The sequence below is a fragment of the Oncorhynchus gorbuscha genome, linkage group LG13 (genome assembly GCF_021184085.1).
Source record: "Oncorhynchus gorbuscha isolate QuinsamMale2020 ecotype Even-year linkage group LG13, OgorEven_v1.0, whole genome shotgun sequence".
Classification (NCBI taxonomy): domain Eukaryota; kingdom Metazoa; phylum Chordata; class Actinopteri; order Salmoniformes; family Salmonidae; genus Oncorhynchus; species Oncorhynchus gorbuscha.
This window is the reverse complement of record NC_060185.1, coordinates 51,478,641-51,499,691: the sequence shown is the minus strand read 5'-3', so window position 1 is coordinate 51,499,691 and position 21,051 is coordinate 51,478,641. Positions and strand designations below refer to the sequence as shown.

The 21,051-nt window shown below is 43.5% G+C and overlaps 1 protein-coding gene across 1 annotated transcript in view; it reads left to right on the top strand.

The window, feature by feature from the left end:
• Positions 1–918: 918 nt before the first annotated feature.
• The window catches only part of si:dkey-103g5.4, a 69,961-nt gene continuing 49,828 nt past the window's right edge, over positions 919–21,051 (top strand). The window contains exons 1-16 of the mRNA XM_046294919.1: positions 919–1,041; positions 1,207–1,430; positions 2,220–2,381; positions 3,515–3,694; positions 4,447–4,567; positions 4,673–4,762; positions 5,818–5,995; positions 6,267–6,429; positions 6,638–6,826; positions 8,193–8,367; positions 12,149–12,288; positions 13,599–13,709; positions 13,988–14,193; positions 17,879–18,036; positions 18,510–18,737; positions 18,963–19,298. Coding sequence (XP_046150875.1) covers positions 1,017–1,041; positions 1,207–1,430; positions 2,220–2,381; positions 3,515–3,694; positions 4,447–4,567; positions 4,673–4,762; positions 5,818–5,995; positions 6,267–6,429; positions 6,638–6,826; positions 8,193–8,367; positions 12,149–12,288; positions 13,599–13,709; positions 13,988–14,193; positions 17,879–18,036; positions 18,510–18,737; positions 18,963–19,298 — 2,686 coding nt within the window. The 5' untranslated portion in view covers positions 919–1,016. The remainder of the gene's footprint in view (positions 1,042–1,206; positions 1,431–2,219; positions 2,382–3,514; positions 3,695–4,446; positions 4,568–4,672; positions 4,763–5,817; positions 5,996–6,266; positions 6,430–6,637; positions 6,827–8,192; positions 8,368–12,148; positions 12,289–13,598; positions 13,710–13,987; positions 14,194–17,878; positions 18,037–18,509; positions 18,738–18,962; positions 19,299–21,051) is intronic.

Sequence of the window (21,051 nt, the reverse complement as noted above, 5' to 3'; positions counted from 1 at the left end):
CACACACACACACACACACACACACACACACACACACACACACACACACACACACACACACACACACACACACACACACACACACACACACACACACACACACACACACACACACACACACACCCATGCACATTCCTATAGCCCTCATATATACACACACACACACACACACACACACACACACACACACACACACACACACACACACACACACACACACACACACACACACACACACACACAGCTTTGCATTATACATTTTAGTTCTGTATTGTGGTTTCTAGGCGGTTGACCTATATTCAAACTGCTACTTTTTTTCATTGATATTTATTTGGTATGTGGTGTTGATTTCGTACATGTGTATGTGTACCACTTGATAAAAGCCAGGACAGGCCCGTTATCATGAGGAAGCAAAGGGGGAAGATGTTACCTTGGATTTTGAACACAAGCTTGGCAGCCTTTCAGTACACAGGACAAAGTTTGACTGGATAAGCAGCAAAACAAGGTCTTCATTTCTCACGACCACTCTTTGACCTGGCAACACGGCAAACAGAAGCCCCCTGAAAAACAATTTGCTAATTCTAAACATCCAATTCAAATCAATGGTAAATTCCTAGAATTTGGGGAGAATTGCAATGAACCGTAAAGCAAAGTGGTGATGATGTGACGGGAGCCAAATCACAACCTGTTCAATATCAGTTCATTGGGAGGATTGATATGAACAAAGCCTGTAATCTGACCTGGATGCATAGGGTTGCCATTTTCAACCCACCAGCCTCCCATGTTACCCTACCTCGCAGGCTCCATCAATTATTCAGTAGCCCAGGGAAAGTGCTGGTCTCCAGTCCCCCACTGACTCTGGGACAGCAGTAGCAAGATCGTCCAGGACCGGGATGATGCTAAGGAAGGTAGGGCCAGGAGTATGCAGGCGGCCAACCCTGCTGTTTTGGTGCCTGTATGTCTTCGTGGAGGAGCACACTGTGTATGGCCACAACAGAACTGTGGAAACCAGGGAGATGGAGAGGCCATTTTGTGAACAAGGTAGACACACTGTATGTCTCTGCATGCTTAGATAGACCTGAGAATAATTATTATGTGTGGCATGAGAGACAAAACCTGACTATGCCACCTTGTGACAGCGCATGAAAACCCTTGGTGGTACACTACCACTACCACTTTGTGGTAAAACTCTATTTATTCAAACAGGATACTATTGTCCAGTGGGAAGTCCCACACCAGTGCCATGTCCGAAGGGTACATTTGGGCCGACGGTTGGTGCGAGTTCCATGGACAGCTGTCTCAGCTGCCCAACCAACCACTACTGTCCGCGACCTGCTCTGACCTCAGGCATACCCTGTGGAGCCTGGGCACAGCAGCCCCTACCTGGCCAGGACAGATGTGTGTGTCTTGGAGAAGGGCAAACCTTCCAGGTTTGTGTATGTGTGTTTGTGTGTCTGTGTGTTTGTGTGTGTGTGTTTACGTATGTTCTTGTGTGTGTGTGTGTGTGTGTGTGTGTGTGTGTGTGTGTGTGTGTGTGTGTGTGTGTGTGTGTGTGTGTGTGTGTGTGTGTGTGTGTGTGTGTGTGTGTGTGTGTGTGTGTGTGTGTGTGTGTGTGTGCGTGCGTGTGTGTGCGTGCATGTGTGGGTGCAAAGCCCTTCTTTTATGTTTTGTATTGTGTATCAATGACTCTGTCCTGTCCGTCTTCCGTAGTATCAGGCACACAGGTTGCATGCAAGAACAGTTAACACAATATACAGTATATCCACTTGGTTCATGGGTTCAATCTGTAGCCGGCGGGCTCAGAATGTTTCATATCAAGTTTCACCATAGCCGGAGTCTAATTTCCATCCGCGTCAGTCACCCAGTGACTGTTGAGCCTTCCACTCAGCAGCTCATGTTCAAAGGGGAAATGACTCTAGGTACTCTGAATGACTTCCAGGTATTGGGTGTTGATCTAAGCGTTTTAATGTCAAATCAAATCAAAATCCAATTGTATTTGTCACAGGCTTCGTAAACAAGTGCGTGGGGAGAGTCCAGTGTGTGTGCTTTGAGTCAAACGAGTTTTGCAAAAGGTCTAATGTCTATTTGTGTGCATGTGTGTGTTTGTGTGTATGTGTTGTTATGTGTTTGTGTGTGTGTTGGTATGTGTGTGTGTGTGTGTGTGGGTGGGTGGGGGTGGGTGGGTGTGGGTGTGGGTGTGTGTGCACGTGCCAATTTAGGCCAGTGATGGGCAGTGCCCCTGTGCCCTAGGGTACCGCCTCATGGGCCAAGGGGACACTTGTTTGCACAGTGTCTATGATATTTGTAGAGATGGGAGAGCGAGGACACAACACGGAACCTGTCTGGACAGGCAGCAGTGGGCACAGCACTGTACCCAGCAGGTTAGTAGAAGATAACTCACCCATGCATGCACACACACACCCTGCACACACGTACACGCACACGCACACACACACAGAAACTCTACGTACTGTAGTTCATTGAACAAAGTACTGTGTGCAGTACAGGTGTGTTGATAGTAGTTTTTTGATAACACAATTTGCTTTACCAAGACATGCATACAAAAACCGTGGAAACTGTTTCCATTGATACATTCTATTCTGTGTACAACGTACAGATAGACAATGTACAGATGGAACTGTGGCAACATGGGTGTCTACTCTGTGCTAGTCCAACCAATCATTTACATATACAATAGATCTGTGGATCCCAAACTGGGGACTCGCGGTCGCGAGTAAAAAAACTTTTTTTTTTTTAAGAAATCAGTCCAGCTTTCAACTTACTCTTGAAAGTTGTAACAGTAGAATGCACAAGATGCAATTTCAAAATGTTGTAGTCCATAATCTGTTTTCCTTGTCAGTCATTGCATACTGTATCTTAGAGAGCTATTTATAACTTGTCAGAAATGTCAAGATCAACTAGCCATTGTCAGCTAACAATTTTTAGCTAGGTTTTTTTATCCCATAGATTGTGTTGTAATGCTTGAGACACTCAAATATCACATGAATACACATTAGACATGGCAAAATGTATAGAATTGCTAGAAAAGAAGCTTTAAAGCTGCAAAATGTTCTCTTCACCAACATGAGGGTGTGAACAGTGCTTGTGCCCACAGAAATAAATGTGGCACGTGTACACGTGCGCAGTGGGGGCGCGGGATGTTCCCCAATGTTAGAAGAGGGGCCTGAGTAAAAAAGTTTGGGAACCCCTGCACTACATGACTGACAGCGGGCACTGTTTTGAAGCCACTGCGCCTCTATCTTCGCACTCCCCCACCATTGTAAAAAAATATTTTGGAAACCATCGAAATGCATTTATTAATGTCTACAGTCGTTTTTGGCACGTTCATTCAATTATTCTATCATTGGCCCATATATAGCATCAGCAATCCAGGGTTTATATGCATAATGGAGTCCAACGTAATGTGTAACCTTTTTCCCTTGACTGGCTGCCGCTCAGTCCCAGCCTTTTCCTAGGTCAACAGATCCCAAGTGTTACTCTCTTCCTCTCCCAGGTGTGTCTCTCTCCAGGGGACTACCAGGGCTTTGATGGAGCTCTGGGCCTGTGTCTGTGCAGGGAACCCCCAGAGAGAGCTGTGTGTGGGGGCTGGTGTAGGAGCAGGCCAAAGCTGGCACTGCATTTAGTGTGTGCTGCCGTAGACTTGCAGCTGGTATATAGCAACTCTGAAGGCCAGGTAAGCCATGATGACTTGAGCATGTGTAAGTGAAGAGTTGTATGGCAGACACATCATGCGCACATACTCACACAAGGCACCACGCACGCACTCACGCACGCACGCACGCACGCACGCACGCACGCACGCACGCACGCACGCACGCACGCACACACACACACACACACACACACACACACACACACACACACACACACACACACACACACACACACACACACACACACACACACACACACACACACACACACACATAAGGCAGCATACATGTATGCGACCAATAAAAATGTGGATTTGATACACACACACACAGGTACAATTATTTGTCTCTCTGAAGTAAAACCATCAAGCGATGTCTGTCATTGAACAACCCTATGCCATGATTAGATAGTGAAAAAACACACTAATCTCTTTTATAATTTCTTTAAACAATACAATTAAATTTACCAACATTTCTGAACATGGATATATAGCATTTTGGAATGAAACTCTTCAATTACAAACACTTGATCCTGTCCCCTTATCTCCACCCAACATCCATAGGACCATTTTATTGAAAAATGTATGGGTATACCGTACACTAGCTTGAGTTAAAACTTAGCTTGTACAATCACAGACAATGTACGGAAGATGAACTGAATAACCTTGGAAATCACATACTTGGATATCATATGCTTGGACATCATAGACAGCCACATAGAGTAACAGCCTGACATAGTTATGAGTAAACGGTCCAGTGTTTTCTCTAACAGGTGAGCGTCTCCGGGAGTGTGTTGCTGGAGACCGTGTTCAAACGCTGGGACTCCCAGGGGACCTTGCAGTGTGACGGTCGCCACAATGTCTCCCTTCCTGTGTACACAGTGCAAACAAATGGTGAGCTCCTCGGATACAGTGTGGGCCCAGTTACAATAGGCCCTTAATACATGGTAGGACCAATGATAATAATGACTGTCTTTGTGTGTGTCTGCTTTTTTAAAGATGCAGGGTTCCTTGGTCTCCTCAATGACGTCCCAGCGGAGATTCGGAAGTTATTTCCAGAGAAAAGCATGGGAATGCACATCTCTACAGGTTACCTATCATCAGAGAAAGATTTTAAAAACCTACAGTGCTATGAAAAAGTATTTTCCCTACTTTTGCATATTTTTTTATAATGAATGTTGTCAGATCTGCAACCAAAACCTAATATTAGATAAAGGGAACCTGAGTAAACAAATAACACGACAATAAATACTTATTGAATTTATTTCATAAAAGTTATGCAACACCCAATGCCCCGGTTTGAAAAAGTAATTGCCCCTTTACACTCAATAATTGGTCGTGTCACCTATAGCTGCAGTGACTCCAACCAAACGCTTCCTGTAGTTGTTGATCAGTCTCTCACATCGCTGTGGAGGAATTTTGGCCCACTCCTCCAGGCAGAACTGTGGTAACTCAGTGACATTTGTGGGTTTTCAAGCATGAACTGCTCGTTTCAAGTCACAACATCTCAATTGGGATTAAGTCTGGACTTTGACTAGGCCATTCCAAAACTTCAAATTTGCTGCATTTTAGCCATTTTCATGTAGACATGATTGTGTGTTTTGGGATCATTGTCTTGCTGCAAGACCCAGCTACATTTCAGCTTCAGCTCACAGATGGATGGCCTGACATTCTCCTGTAGATTTCTCTGGTGCAGAATTCATGGTTCCTTCTATTAAAAAAAGTTGTGCAGGTCCTGAGGCAGCAAAGCGTCCCCAAACCATCACACTACCACCACCATGTTTGACCGTTGGTATAAGGTTCTTACTGTGGAATGCAGTGTTTGGTTTTTGCCAGGCAAAGTTGTTGTTATTTGTAAAGTCAGGTTCCCTTTATCTAATATTAGGTTTTGGTTGAAGATCTGATAACATTCAGTATAAAAATATGCAAAATAAGAGAAAATCAGAAATGGGGCAAATACTTTTTCATGACACTGTACATGTTATCCTAATTTTACTGTCCCAACACACTTACTGATAAAATATTATCTCTGTGATTAATTCATTAATCCATCCATCCATTCCTCCGTTTGTTTCTTTGTTTGTTTGTTAATTTTTAAATTCATTAATTCAACCATCCATCCCTCCATGACTATTTTCTACCAGGTGACTCTGGTGTCAGAGAGGAAGGAGGGGCTGGGTCTGATTGGTCCAGCAGAGCAACCACCTGGGGAGGAACCATGAACTCCAGCTCTGTGGGGATTCTGAACCCTACTGCATGTCTACACCTACGGGACACACTGCTCTTCACTGTCACCAGACAACATTACCCTCAGTATGATGTGTAAGTCAATCAAACTGTGCTCCTGACAGTGGATTTTCTACACTTTGCTCTCAGAAATTAGTTTTTAATTTGCATAGATATGTTTTATAAAATGTCAAACCTCTTCATCTGGGACAGGGTGCTATTGCAGACCCAACGCACTCCTGAAAGCATTACGGAAAAGCCACTATCTGCAACAATTATTTTGGCCTTTGCGTATCTTTCTATGAACCGTATTTTCTTTATTCTTTTTTTTTCTACTGAGCTTCAAACTTCCTGTCTTGTTGTCCAGAGAGAACCTGTACAATACCAACCGTGACTTTGACTGGGGTCCTCTGAGACGGCTGGCTGAGGACCTGACACTGGCCAGGACACCACCGAAACTCTTCTCACTGGTCTTCACTCAGCCTGGGGTGTACGCCTTCAAACTCAGCGACCATCAATACAAACACATGGTATTACCCTGTTTGCTCAAACGTGGCCTTAGAGGTTCTTACCTAGTGAACAAAATGGGTGAAAGAAACAATCGTTGTATAGTAATGCCCTCTCTTAATTTTTATTTTATTGTGTTATGGGAGTAACTTTGAACTGATAAAAGTGAAATCCATAAGCCTTCCCAGTATCTAAAGCCAATATGCTCACGTGCTCCTCTGCCCCTCACAGTATGTGAGGGTAATGCCAGCAGGTGGACAGTGCTATGAGGCTGGACCGTTCTTCCCCACTGTCCCCCATCATGTGACAAGAATGGGCATCGCCAAGAGACGACACCTGCTTCTACGGCCTGACTGGTTGGTGACAGGAGGACTGCTGCTTGGCGCTGTGGTCATCCTCAGCCTGTGTGTGACGCTGCTGGTGAGAGCACTTCTTGGCGTTGACAGGCACACACACATGCGTCCTCACAGGCATGCCTTGATTGCAAGCGCACACACACGTCCATAAACATTATTGGCAAGTGTAATTGGGAAATTTCAGTTTAGAATATGCGTATGTGTAACAGTTAAGAACGTAGTTGAGAGTGGGGTCAGTCGAGCCAAAGGCTTAGTTGAGTCACCCCTTCTTTCTATGAAACTATACATAAAATTAATCATGTGACCAAATATTTAGGAAAAAAAGAGATTAAGACAAGTGGTAAGCAAGTTCGGTTCAAAAAACAGATTTTCACAAAGTCAGATTAAAATGTGTTGTGTTGTAGCTTTCATGATGCTTGTAGCTAAACCAAAGCTGATCATTTTAATACTGTTCTATACATCAGTTAGAGTCTCTATAAGCTTATACAGTATATGCAGTCCTAAACCAAGCATGAAAGTGCATCTGTGTAGCTGTGTGGGCTAATATAGTCCAAATGGTTGCTGTGGGGCAGTGGTGGAAAGTACATACTGTAAGTAATACTTTAAAGTATTTTTTACTTAAGTCGTTTTTTGGGGGGTATCTGTACTTTTAGATTTTTGACAACTTTTACTTCACTACATTCCTAATGAAAATAATGTACTTTTTCTCCATACATTTTCCCTGACACCCAAAAATACATTTTGACTGTTTAGTAGGACAGGAAAATGGCCAAATTCACACACTTATCAAGAGAACACCCCTAGTCATCCCCACTGCCTCTGATCTGGTGAACTCACTAAACACAAATGCTTTCTTTGTAAATGATGTCTGTGTGTTGTAGTGTGCCCCTGGCTATCCATAATATAAAGTAAAAACAATAAACTTCTGCCGTCTGGTTTGCTTAATATAAGCAATTTGAAGTATTCTTTTAATGGATGACTTTCACTTTAACTCGAGTCATTTTCTGTTAAGGTATCTTTACTTTTACTCAGGTATGACATTTGGGAACCTTTTCCACCACTGTATTTTTCCTTTCTGTATTGCACATGATGTTCAGTGTTCTATTTGTGACACTCAAGGTGCGGGTTGATGGTCACTAGACCTGGATACTGGATGTTATGGATTATTTTCATGTCTGTTGATTGCAGCCAGAATGGAGGTACAAGGACACTGAGTATTCACTGTTCTATTGTATTGATGACATTCTGTGAACACTATGATTCTGTAGCAGGTGACAAATGAATTTCCTGTTTTGTGTTTTGACTTCCCACAAGCCTCTCGGGCTGCTGTTGACTCCCTTTAAGATTCTAGTGGAGCAAAGGTCACGCACATTGTGCACACAATTCTGTTTTTACACACAAGTCAGACAGATTTGTATTCCCATGTGTAGATCTTGTTTCGGGAGTATGGCTGGCCAGAGAAAGTGGCCACCAGAGCCCAGTACCGTACACTCCAGCTCCAGTACCCCATGGAAGACTACGCCTCAAAGGGTTCCAGGGTGACAACATTAAAGAAGTACCACCGAAACCTCCAGGCCAGGATGACGGAGGCCTCTATGCAGCCCGGTACAGTACAATATATCCTCCTCATTCCCACTCATTCTTCACCCACCATAGCCCATAGGCAAGCAAGCTACCCAACCACCGTACTATAAAACATTCCCAGGGACCGGACCATAGTATGACAGCTTACACCTGAACCCTTTACTACCTTACACAACCCTGTTTACACAATGGGGAGACTGACCCTTAGACACCCAAAAGCCACAACCAATCACACTGGTGTGGTGCTTGCAAAATACCACCGTTCACACGCATGCTCACGCAATATCAACAGCCACACATACTACAACTGAAACCATCTAGATCAAGTTGGACAATCAGCCCAAATACGCTTAGATTTGTTAGATTTATATTTTGCCAATTTATATTTTTGTTCCATTTCCATTTGCAACGAAATCACTGCAGTGGTGGAAGAACAAGACCAGTATACAGAAAAATGTGCTCAGTAGCTGATTCAGCATAATATAGAATGGGAAACTTGTTTTATGTGAACGAATGATATTGTAGACAGGACAATCAGTGCAAGACAGTACAATAGGGGCACAATGTTACAGTAATATCAGTAGGTTCGTGGGTACAATCACTGGGGAAGACAAACCAGAAGAAAAGCCACATTACAACCTATGTGTTGTGATAACCACATTGTTTGCTGTATAACCTGTTAGTTCAATCAACCAATCAATCAAATGTATTTATAAAGCCCTTCTTACATCGGCTGATGCCACAAAGTGCTGTACAGAAGCCCAGCCTAAAACCCCAAACAGCAAGCAATGCAGGTGTAGAAGCACAGTGGCTAGGAAAATCTCCCTAGAAAGGCCAGAACCTAGGAAGAAACCTAGAGAGGAACCAGGCTATGAGGGGTGGCCAGTCCTCTTCTGGCTGTGCCGGGTGGAGATTACAACAGAACATGGCCAAGATGTCCAAATGTTCATAGATGACGAGCAGGGTCAAATAATAATAATCACAGTGGTTGTGGAGGGGGCAACAGGTTAGCACCTTAAAAGTAAATGTCAGTTGGCTTTTCATAGCCGATCATTCAGAGTAACTCTACGGCTCCTGCTGTCTCTAGAAACTGGAGCAGCAGCACGACCAGGTGGACTGGGGACAGCAAGGAGTCATCAGGCCAGGTAGTCCTGAGGCATGGACCTAAGGCTCAGGTCCTCAGAGAGAAAGAGAGAAATTAGAGAGAGAATTAGAGAGCATATTTAAATTCACACAGGACACTGGATAAGACAGGAGAAATACTCCAGATATAACAGACTGACCATGCCCCCCCGACACAAACTATAGCAGCATAAATACTGGAGGCTGAGGCAGGAGGGGTCGGGAGACACTGTGGCCCCGTCCGACGATACCCCCAGACAGGGCCACACAGGCAGGATATAACCCCACCCACTTTGCCAAAGCACAGGACCCACACCACTAGAGGGATATTTCCAACCACCAACTTACCATCCTAAGACAAGGCCTAGTATAGCCCACAAAGATATCCCCTACGGCACAACCCAAAGGGGGGTGCCAACCAGGACAGGAAGATCACGTCAGTGACTCAACCCACTCAAGTGACGCACCCCTCCTAGGGACGGCAGTAAGCCAGTGACTCAGCCCCTGTAATAGGGTTTGAGGCAGAGAATCCCAGTGGAAAGAGGGGAACCGGCCAGGGAGAAACAGCAAGTGCAGTTCGTTGCTCCAGTGCCTTTCCGTTCACCTTCACACTCCTGGGCCAGACTACACTCAATCATAGGACCTACTGAAGAGATGAGTCTTCAATAAAGACTTAAAGGTTGAGACAGAGTCTGCGTCTCTCACATGAGTAAGCAGACCATTCCATAAAAATGGAGCTCTATAGGAGAAAGCCCTGCCTCCAGCTGTTTGCTTAGAAATTATAGGGACAACAAGGCCTGCGTCTTGTGACCATAGCGTACGTGTAGGTATGTACGGCAGGACTAAATCGGAAAGATAGGTAGGTAGTGCTTATGCCTTGCAACCGTGATACATGTGCCTAAAGGCCGAGACAATAAGAAGACACAGTGGCAGAATAAATTCAACCACAACTTTGTTTCATCACAAAACCAGAGAGCAACCGCTGTCCACAAAGCATATGACATGTAACAAACAGTTACATTACCTACAGCATAGTCAGGTAAGTTAATGTCTCCGACATTTTCAGACTACTAAACAACTATTAATTTAGAACCACAGAGAGTTACCGCAAGTTGCAAGGAAACAGGAGCTGCTTCCACTACTCCAGCACCATTTCAACTTCAATATTTCAACATAATCAAATCACCTACACTTAGTCTAATACAGCGATACCAAAAACAATTTAGTCCAATCAGCATAAGCTAAATATGATGTGGCTGTCCATGGTTCTGATTTCTTTGTGTATGCATGCTCGCGTGCAAGTAGAAAAACATGTTGACTCACCCAGTTTGTAGAGAAACGCCAATGCCATCCTCTTCTCTTCCATGAGACAAAACGGTCTATAACTCGGTCATACATTACGCTTTTAGTTTTTGATGTCATAGGCTACCTGGCTAAAAAGCTCGCTCGCTAGCTTAACTTCCTTTCATGGGCAACGTTAGCTAGTTAACATTAGCCTACTACAACTAGCTACATATTGAACTTCTATCCTCTCAGGCCAGGGGCACAAAGTATGACTTCATGATTGGATCAGAATCACCATTAAAATCAATGGCCAGTACGGAGAATTAAGTAAAACCCACAAGTCCAAATCCCTAAGTTATGAAAGGGACAGTTTTAGCTAGTTAGCTAGCCTCCAGAGGACAACAACACAATGAGATGGGGCCGAGGAGTATTTCTGTCTGTAATAAAGCCCTTTTGTCGGGAAAAACTAATTCCAATTGGCTGGGTCTGGCTCCCCAGTGGGTGAGCCTGGTTCCCAAGTGGGTGGGCCTATGCTTCTGCCCATATTAACTAATGTATATAGGCCTAGGCTATAATATGCCCATATAAAGGAATGTATATATAATATTTGTAGCCATACGTGATTTAATGAAAAGCAGCAAACATATGCATTTAATGAAAGACTCATGAACACAATCTTGCAATAGTCTATAGCTGGCTTCACACACAGCTTCCCCAGCGCTTCACAGCTTCCCGGGTAAACTCAACATATTGTAGCCTCACGTGAATGAATGAGCTGTAGCGGTGCTTCAGGTGAGCTCTTCTCTTGCAAATTGAAGGAAAAGTATGATACCCTAAAGCCTGGCTTCCTTTGACACTCATGAACACATGCGTCTGAATACAGATATCAGTTAGTCACAGTGGGCCACATCCTAACTGAAGATCTGTGCACGTAACTCCGACTTTCATGTCTATCATTCATGGGTATCAATTTGAGACTAAATTTGAGTTAAGAGCATGGATCTCAAGTTAGGATTCGGCTTACTAGTATTAATAAGCTAATAAAACAAAATACATATTCAAGATAACTTCCCTTGTTGAATATTTATCTTTGTAACCCTCATATACTGTATATATATGCTTATTCAACAAGGGAGGTTATCCTGAATAGGTATCTTTTTTTATTAGCTTATTAATACTAATTGGGAACACACTGGTTGAATTAACATTGTTTCCACATGAAACCAACGTGGAATAGACGATGACTTGACGTATGTTCCCAGTGGGATTTAGCAAATGCTTTTGTCCAAAGTGACCTACATATGGGTGGCGCCAGCGGGAATCAAATCCACAGCCCTTGGTTTGCAAGTGCATACTTCATGCTATACATTCTGTGTTCTATTTCATTCTGTGGTAGCCCTGCACTTGGAGGCAGATGACTTCTGGGACTATGAGCATCAGGTGGACCTGGAGGCTTTCAGCACTAACACCTTCTACAGCATCCTACTAAAACACAGTGTGTCTGTCACCGCTAGACTGAGCCAGCTCAGAGGAGAGGTATAACCTTGCAGAAATGGAATAACAATAGTATTATAGAATTTTAATGTAACTCTATAGGATTAGATTTTTTTATTTTTTTTATAGATTGAGCAACATGATCTCACAAACTCACAGCTATTTGACATTTATAGACTGTATGTACATGTATTTCTATAGGTAAGACAAACCTCGCACCAAACCTCTCACTCTCTCACCTTCCCAAGCCTCAAATATCCCGAACGTGAAGTCCAAGTAAATCGAGACAATGTCATATTGTATAGTCTTCTCATATTGTATGACATATTGGAATGCTTGTGTTTTTTTGGGTTACACCCGTTTTTCACCATATTCAGGGCCAGTCCTAACCTTTTTGGGGCCCAAAGCACCTCATGGGCAAAACATTTTAGTGGCCCCACTTTTAAAGCGGAGAGAAGAAAATTACATTTTAAAATAAGTTTGCTGCAATTCTACAGATTTTTGTCATGGGGTGGAGAGAAGATTTAGGAATTTTATAAAAGATTTTATGCAATTCTACTCATTTTGTTATGGGGCACAGAGAAAAATGTGCAGTTTTATCGCTCATTTCCATCAATTATACACATTTTGCCATAGAGTTGAGATACATTTTTGTAGTTTAAAATAATTTTCTGCAATTCTACAAATTTTTCCATGAGTTATGCCATGTCCTTTATTCCTCGGAGAGAGGGGTTACAGTCAAGGTGTGCCATTATCAATGGCAATCCTGGAGCAATTAGGGTTAAGTGCCTTGCCCATGTGCACATCGGCACATTTTTCACCTTGTTGTCTCGGCTATTTGAACTAGCGACATTTGGAGGTCAGGGCCCCTGCGCATGTGCCCTGCATGCCTGGTTGGCCATTTGACCATGATTAGTACAAGTTTAGATAGCTGGCTAAACTAATTTACCAATCTAGAAATGTTTTGCTGACATGGGTCAATTGAGTGACTGTCAGTGACTGAAAAACAGATGTATGCTTATGCACAACCAAATTGCACCTTGTGTATTCTGCTTTTATAACTCAACAGTAAGTTGAACATTTATTTTTGGGTCTGGGGCCCCTTAGTGCCATGGTGCTCTAAGCGGTCACTTAACTAGCTTATGCCTGGGGCCGGCTCTGACCGTATTCGCCTTTCCTGTTTGTGGTTAAAGTATCTTAGAGTGGTTAGGATTATTACACTGCTCCGGGGAGCTGGGCCGATAACGATGTACAGTAATATGAGCAGCGTGGACCCTGCACGGCTTTGTGAACCCTGTTTCGGAGACAGAAACTTGCTATGCTCTACAGTGTTTGTTTGTGTGTGTCTGCAGGTGAAGGACCTGTATCAGGGGGTGACGGACAAGCTGAAGGGGCTCCAGCTGCAGCCGGGCTGGTCTGCAGTTGGGAAGACCAGGGAGGGCTATGAGAGGCTGCGGAGGCAGGTGTGTGTTGCCCTGACCTGAATCAAATACATGATACGCTGTACAAACACCAAAGGAGCTAATGTAATAGTCCACGAAGTGCAAACATCAAGCTAAATCAAGTGCACCTTGTATTTAACCCAGGTCTCATTGTTTCACGTGCATTGCATTCTATACTAACACTGTGGTAGGTAAAGTACTGCAATACCAGATGCTATCCCCCTGTTGACATAAGAGGGCATTGTCATGTGCCACTGTGATCCACTGTTGCCTCCATCTCTCCCACTAAACACCACCAGGTGGAGCAGGAGGTGATCCGACGTAGGTCCCTGGCCCAGCAGCTCAGGCATCTCTTGGACAGTCAGCTCGGGGTCCTGAGGACAGAGCTGATGGCCCAGCAGACGGTGCACAGGACCTTCGGGGCCCATCTCAGGGAGTGTGTGAGGCTACTGGGCCAAGCAGTGGACAACACTGACCACCCTCTCTGGGATGAACACCCACAACAGTAATGTCTGAATCTGTGTCCCTTGTCTCTTCCTGTCATGCCTGTGTGATCTGGAAAGAGCTTTGAACTACAGCTGTTTTTAATTGACCAGGGGTATTAATGAGAATATTACAGTTTTTCTCAATCCCGTACAAGCATGTCTTGGACCAATGTTGTCATTTTACAAAACAACGTCCACAAAAACACAGAACTCGGTGGCCTTTTGCAAAACTCAAAACTTAAATACATTCATCAAAACTATAGTATACTGTCAAAATTTCTAAATTAATAAATTCATCAAAAGACCACGACTGCCTGCGAAAAGATTAACACAACCATACTTCTCTTGAGTCAAAGCAGACAAAAGAGAAAGTTAGTCTGTCTTTTTAAAAATAGGTGTACTATTTAGGTGTACTGTGTTTCCTCCGACACATTGGTGCGGCTGGCTTCCAGGTTGGATGCGCACTGTGTTAAGAAGCAGTGCGGCATGGTTGGGTTGTGTTTCGGAGGACACATGGCTTTCGACCTTCGTCTCTCCCGAGCCCGTACGGGAGTTGTAGCGATGAGAGAAGACAGTAACTACTAATCATTGAATACCACGAAATTGAGGAGAGAAAGGGGGTAAGAAAATAAATAGAGCTTTAAAATGGAAGGTCACAATGTTGAAGATGATGACTTAGAAGTAACCCAACTCCATTCTATACATGTCTGCAATATTGTAAAAAAAATCTGAAAAATGTGTCCCTATTGTCTAGATATTTCCCTATATTGTACATGGTATGACACTGATAACGTGATTTAGAATTTAGTAGTATAAAGCAGTAGTATTTACTTATTGACAGAAAGAGTGAACACATTTCTCTTCTGATGAAAATATGTGTTCCTATTCGGTCAACAAAACACTTAGATGACATTTGTATTTAAAGTTCAGCGAAAGTTGTTCTAAGATATGTAAGTCAGGTCCAAAAGGCAAGAAAATAATGAGTTCTGTAAATGTATTTTAAGAATTTGATCATTGCTGTTCTGTTATTGATACGTTTCAAAACAGACGCAAACATTGCTTGTACATGATTTAAAAAAAACTAACTCACTTCTCATTGGTCTGTTAAGATCAGGGGTGTCAAGCTTGAATCCTGGAGGGCAGCACAACAAATCAAATCTGGTAAAAGACCAAGTCCATATTACGGAAAGAACAGCTCAAATAAGCGAGAGAAACGACAGTCCATCATTACTTTAAGACCTGATTGTCAGTCAATGCGGAAAATGTCAGGAACTTTGAACTGGTTCAAAAACCATCAATCACTATGATGGAACTGGCTCTCATGAGGACCACCACAGGAATGGAAGACCCCGAGTTACCTCTGCTGCAGAGGATAAGTTCATTAGAGTTACCAGCCTCAGAAATTGGAGCCCAAATAAATGCTTCAGAGTTCAAGTAACAGACAAATCTCAACATCAACTATTCAGAGGAGACTGCATGAATCAGGCCTTCATGGTCGAATTGCTGCAAAGAAACCCCTACTAAAGGACACCAATATGAAGAAGAGACTTGCTTGGGCCAAGAAACACAAGTAATGGACATTAGACTGGTGGAAATTTGTCCAAATTTGAGATTTTTGGTTCCAACCACTGTGTCTTGTGAGACTTGGTAAGGGCTATTTGACCAAGAAGGAGAGTCATGGAATGCTGCATCAGATGACCTGGCCTCCACAATCACCTGACCTCAACCCAATTGAAATGTTTGGGATGAGTTGAACCGCAGAGTGAAGGAAAAGCAACCAACAAGTGCTCAGCGTATGTGGGGACTCCTTCAACACTGTTGGAAAAGCATTCCAGGTGAAGATGGTTGAGAGAATGCCAAGAGTGTGCAAAGCTGTCATCAAGGCAAGGGGTGACTACTGAATCTCAAATCTCAAATATATTTTGATTTGTTTTTGATTCCTTCCATATGTGTTAATTTCTAGTTTTGATGTCTTCACTATTATTCTACAATGTAGAAAATAGTAAAAATAGAAAGGAAAAACCCTTGAATTAGTAGGTGTGTCCAAACTTTTGAACTTAGTAGGATTACATTTACATTTACATTTAAGTCATTTAGTCTTATCAAACTTTTTGATTCACCTTATGACATCCAGTGGAACAAATACTTTACAATAGTGCATCTAAATATTTTAAGTACTTTATCCTATCCTAGGTATTCCTTAAAGTAGGTGTCTCCGGAAGGTGGTGATTGACCAGGGAGTTTGTTCCACCAGATCAATGAGCATATGTACATGAAGGCAGGGTAAAGTGACTAGGCATCTGAATGGATAATATTCGTAAAATAAAGAACAGAGTATCAACAGCAAATGATGATTGTGAAAGTGTGTGTGTGGGAGTATGCGTGTGTGTGCTGTGTCGGTATGCGTGTATGTGTTATGTGTGCGGCTGGCTTCCGGGTTGGATGCGCGCTGTGTAGTGTTTGTGAATGTGTCAGGGGTTTGTGTTGGAGTGACAGTGTAGTGTGTGTGTGTGAGTGAGTGAGTGAGTTTGTTTGTTGTGTATATCATGTCTAGTGAGTGTGATTAGGGTGAGTGCAGATAGTTTGTGTACCATTAATTGATGATTTAGCAGTCTGGCTTTTTAGTAGTCGTATGGCTTGTTTTCTGGATGGTAGCAGAGAGAACAGTTTATGGCTTGGGTGGCATTTTTTCAGGCCTTCCTCTGAAACTGCCTAATATAGAGGTCCTGGATGGCGGGGAGCTCAGCCCCAGTGATGTACTGGGCAGTCCGCACCACCCTTTGTAGCGCTTTGCTGTCAAGGGGGGTGAAATTGCCATACCAAGCGGTGATGCAGCCAGTCAAGATGCTCTCGATGGTGCAGCTATAGACATTTGAGGATTTGAGGGCCCATGCCAAATCTTTTCAGCCTAATAGGGGAAAGAGGAGCTGCCGTGTCCACTTCAAGACTGTGTGGGTGTGTGTGGTCCATGTTAAGTCCTTAATGACGTGGACGCCAAGGAACTTGAAGCTCTTGACTTGCTCCACAACAACCCCGTCGATGTGGATGGGGGCATGCTCTCCCCTCTTTCTCCTATAGTCCACAATCAGCTCCTTGGTCTTACTGACGTTGAGGGAGAGGTTGTTGTCCTGTTGTTGTGGAGCAAGGTTGTTGTCCACCACACTGCTAAGTCTCTGACCTCCTCCCTGTAGGCTGACTCATCGTCATCGGTGATCAGGCCTACAATCTCTGTGTCGTCAGCAAACTTGATGATGGTGTTTGAGTCATGCGAAGCCATGCAGTTGTGGGAGAACAGGGAGGACAGGAGGGGACTAAGCACACACCCGAGGAGCCCTCGTGTTGAGAGTCAGCGTGGAGGAAAAGTTGTTGCCTACCCTTACCACCAGGGCCTGGCCCGCCAGGAAGCACAGGATCCAGTTGCAGAGGGAGGGGTTCCGTCCCAGGGTCCATAGCTCGGTGATGAGCTTGTTTATCCTTGCCTTCAACAGCAGTTATATTCTGATCAATTAACAACAATGGAGAAATGAAAAGCAGCAGGAATACAGCAGCCCTTTAGAACAGGAGCTCTACAGCCAAGTTAGATAGACCTTGCTATGCTTTGTGATGAGAGCTTTGTGGTACACAGTTAGAACCTTGAGTCTTCCCAATGCCTGACAATGTTACCTGACCAGAAATAAACTCTGTGCCCTATGATCGTTAATACAGTGTTGTTCAGAGGGTGGCGTCACTGGCATCCGAGATGGCAGAGCAGGTGTCGGGGGAGTGCCAACGACAGGGAGCTTGGGCGACCCTGGGAGAGGGCACAGGGGCGAAACTTCTGTGTCCCGACACTGGCTCCATCCTTAGCAAGGAGGACATCATAGGTGAGACCTCTTACCATACTGCACCAGGCTTGAAACCCGAATGCGTAATCATTAAATTACAGATACAGTATCTTACAGTACAGGCACACAACTGCAATCAACAGTCATTCTAGAATCTATTATCTGTCCCTGCTAAATTTGAGAAGTTCAGAGAAATACATATTTTATATGAATGAAGGTAAAAACAATAGTAGTTACACACAGGAGTCACCCTGATTTGTGTTGCGTTCACTCCAAAGCTGTAGCAAGTCAAATGTCACCACCTTGTGGTAGAAAGATGTTATGTTTTTGTCAATGGGATGATATACGTATAATGTAAATCAGCCTATGTTCCAGTCAGATGAATTTTGCTTCATAGACACATTGGCTGTGGTAAGAGACTTAAGTCAGATTTACTGAAATATTGTTATAAAGTTTGACATATTGCTTCCTATGAGGTGGATCAAATTATTTTCCAACTTCATTTCTTCCAGCCCCTGACGGGTCAGTGCGTGCCTGTGGAGCGGTCCAAACAGACTCTGTCACAGGTCTCATACTACCGAAACCCCACACCCACATGCTCCTGGCCAGCGGGCACAGTATGCCAGTGCCCCCTGACTTCTTCCTCCACCCTCAGACTGGCAGACTGCTGCCCGTAGCTGGCAACGTGGGCTATGACCCAGCCAGCTCTATCCTAGTCTTCACAACAGACTCATGTACAGGTGAGTCAAGAGCGCTGTGTGGTAACCACAACTAGAGATCGATAGTACATGCATTACGACTTTTGTAATGCACTTTAACTTTGTAAGTTTACGTACAAAACACATACAAACAATTCACTCTTTCACTTTTTAAAGGAATAGTCAGGATTTAGATTCACTCAAATCCAAATGTATGATTTAGATAAGGTTGTAGATACTTAAAAATGTCCTGCTCCTTGTTATCAGGGGATATGAGAAAGTGGGAGTTTCCCCTCCTGCCGTTTGTGCCATACCCCCTCTCCCGCCATTCAGCCCAGCCCGTGACCACCCAACTGAGAGGCCTGCGCCCTGGACAAAGACTGCTGCTAGGGAGACCCATGTGTGACCCTGACACAGGCGTCCTGGTGCCCATTTTAGCTGTGACCATCCACCCTCTGACTGGGCTGGTGTACCCCCTGGGAGGTGTGCATGTGTGCCCCCTCACCCGACTGCCCCAGCCCATCCAGGTGGGCTCTCCCATGTTGGACCCCATGACAGGAAATGTGGTGCTGATTGCCGGAGTCAGTCTAGATCCAATAACAGGTCAGTACTGCCTGGGCGAACAAATTACCCCATAAATACTGTATTTACTATATTTATATACTATTCACTGTAGTGTTTTACAGGTTTTACTAAAGTGTTTTTGCGGTCACCTTATAGGCCTACTGCCCTGAACAGGCAGTTAACCTACTGTTCCGAGGCCGTCATTGAAAATAAGAATTTGCTCTTAACTGACTTGCCTAGTAAAATAAAGGTAAAATTGATTAAATAAAAAAAATTAGCGTATGGATTGGTTGCGCATTGGTGTCTAGTTGTAGGTTAGTTTTCTAGTGAAATTGTTGACTGGAGCAAATCGAGTCTGAGTCAAGACCAAGAGACAAGAAGGGGGACAAGGGGTCTGAGAGAGAGTCAAGACCGCGACCAGAAAAATACGAGTCCAATTCAAGACCATGATTGTAATTTTGTCAAATCACCAGCATAATAAGAGTTCAAAATGCCCAGTATGGATTTATAAAATAATGATTATAATAATATAAAAATCATTATAATTTATATTGTTATTCTCAATGATTTTCTGATTTAATCTTTTCAGTTTTTGTTGGAAATCAGGATTTTTCTTTGCTGGTCTCTGGGGATATGAAACTAGCTAGCGAAGTCAGCAATTGGCTAGGCCATCAGAAGCTAGATAAAGGCATCTACCATTCAACTTTACAAAAACGTATAGAATCTTCTGCCTTCTTGAAGGCCAACAAGTCACTGAGCAGTCGCGAGCAATAGTTTTCCTATGGTCCAGCTAGCTAGCTTTTGTGCCGGCTAGTTTGCAGGGGCTGCAGCAGGTGTTATCAAAGTGGATGTTGTTGCTCATTTGTTAGCTTCTCCTTTTTCAAGAATAACTTTCAAAAATAAGTTCATTTTCAATTATCATCATCATTTGGTGAGTGGGACTGTGTTTTTTTATTGCAGCGTATTGTAACGGCGTTCTTCGTTTGTCACAAAGAGAGTCGGACCGAAATGCAGCGTAGTGGTTACTCATGTCTTTAATGAAGAGATCGCGATATATGAAATAACTTATACATATACAAAAACAACAAACGGAACGTGAAATCTATTACAGCCTATCTGGTGAACCTACACAGAGACAGGAACAATCACCCACAAAATACAAAGAAATATGACACTGGTCATATTCAGCAGTTGTTGCATGTTTGTAAATTCATCAGTTGTTCTGCGCTCTGGCACAGTCAGAAGAGAGTGCTCTGAAATCGGAGTAGATCGCCAGAGTGAATTTGCGAACGCAAGACATATGCTAACTGTATAACAGTTGTTCAAGTTATTGCAAGCTAACCAGATGACGCCTGCATCTCTAGCTGTGTATAGCCACCGAAAAACAATATGATATGGAGGGGAAAAAGTCAGTCACTCACCCACTCCTCCAATGGCAGGACATGACATCCTTCTAGCACAGGCCTGGGCAATTATTTTCCATGGAGGGCCACATTAGAATATATTTTTTTGCCATTGCAGGCCAGAATCTTATTACAAAATCAAATCAAATTTTATTGGTCAAAAACACATGGTTAGCAGATGTTAATGCAAGTGCAGCGAAATGCTTGTGCTTCTAGTTCCGATCATGCAGTAATATCTAGTAATCTAACAATTTCACAACAACTACTTTTTGCACACAAGTGTAAAGGAATGAATAAGAATATGTACATATAAATATATGGATGAGCGATGGCCGAACGGCATAGGCAAGATGCAGTAGATGATGTAGAGTACAGTATAACCATATGAG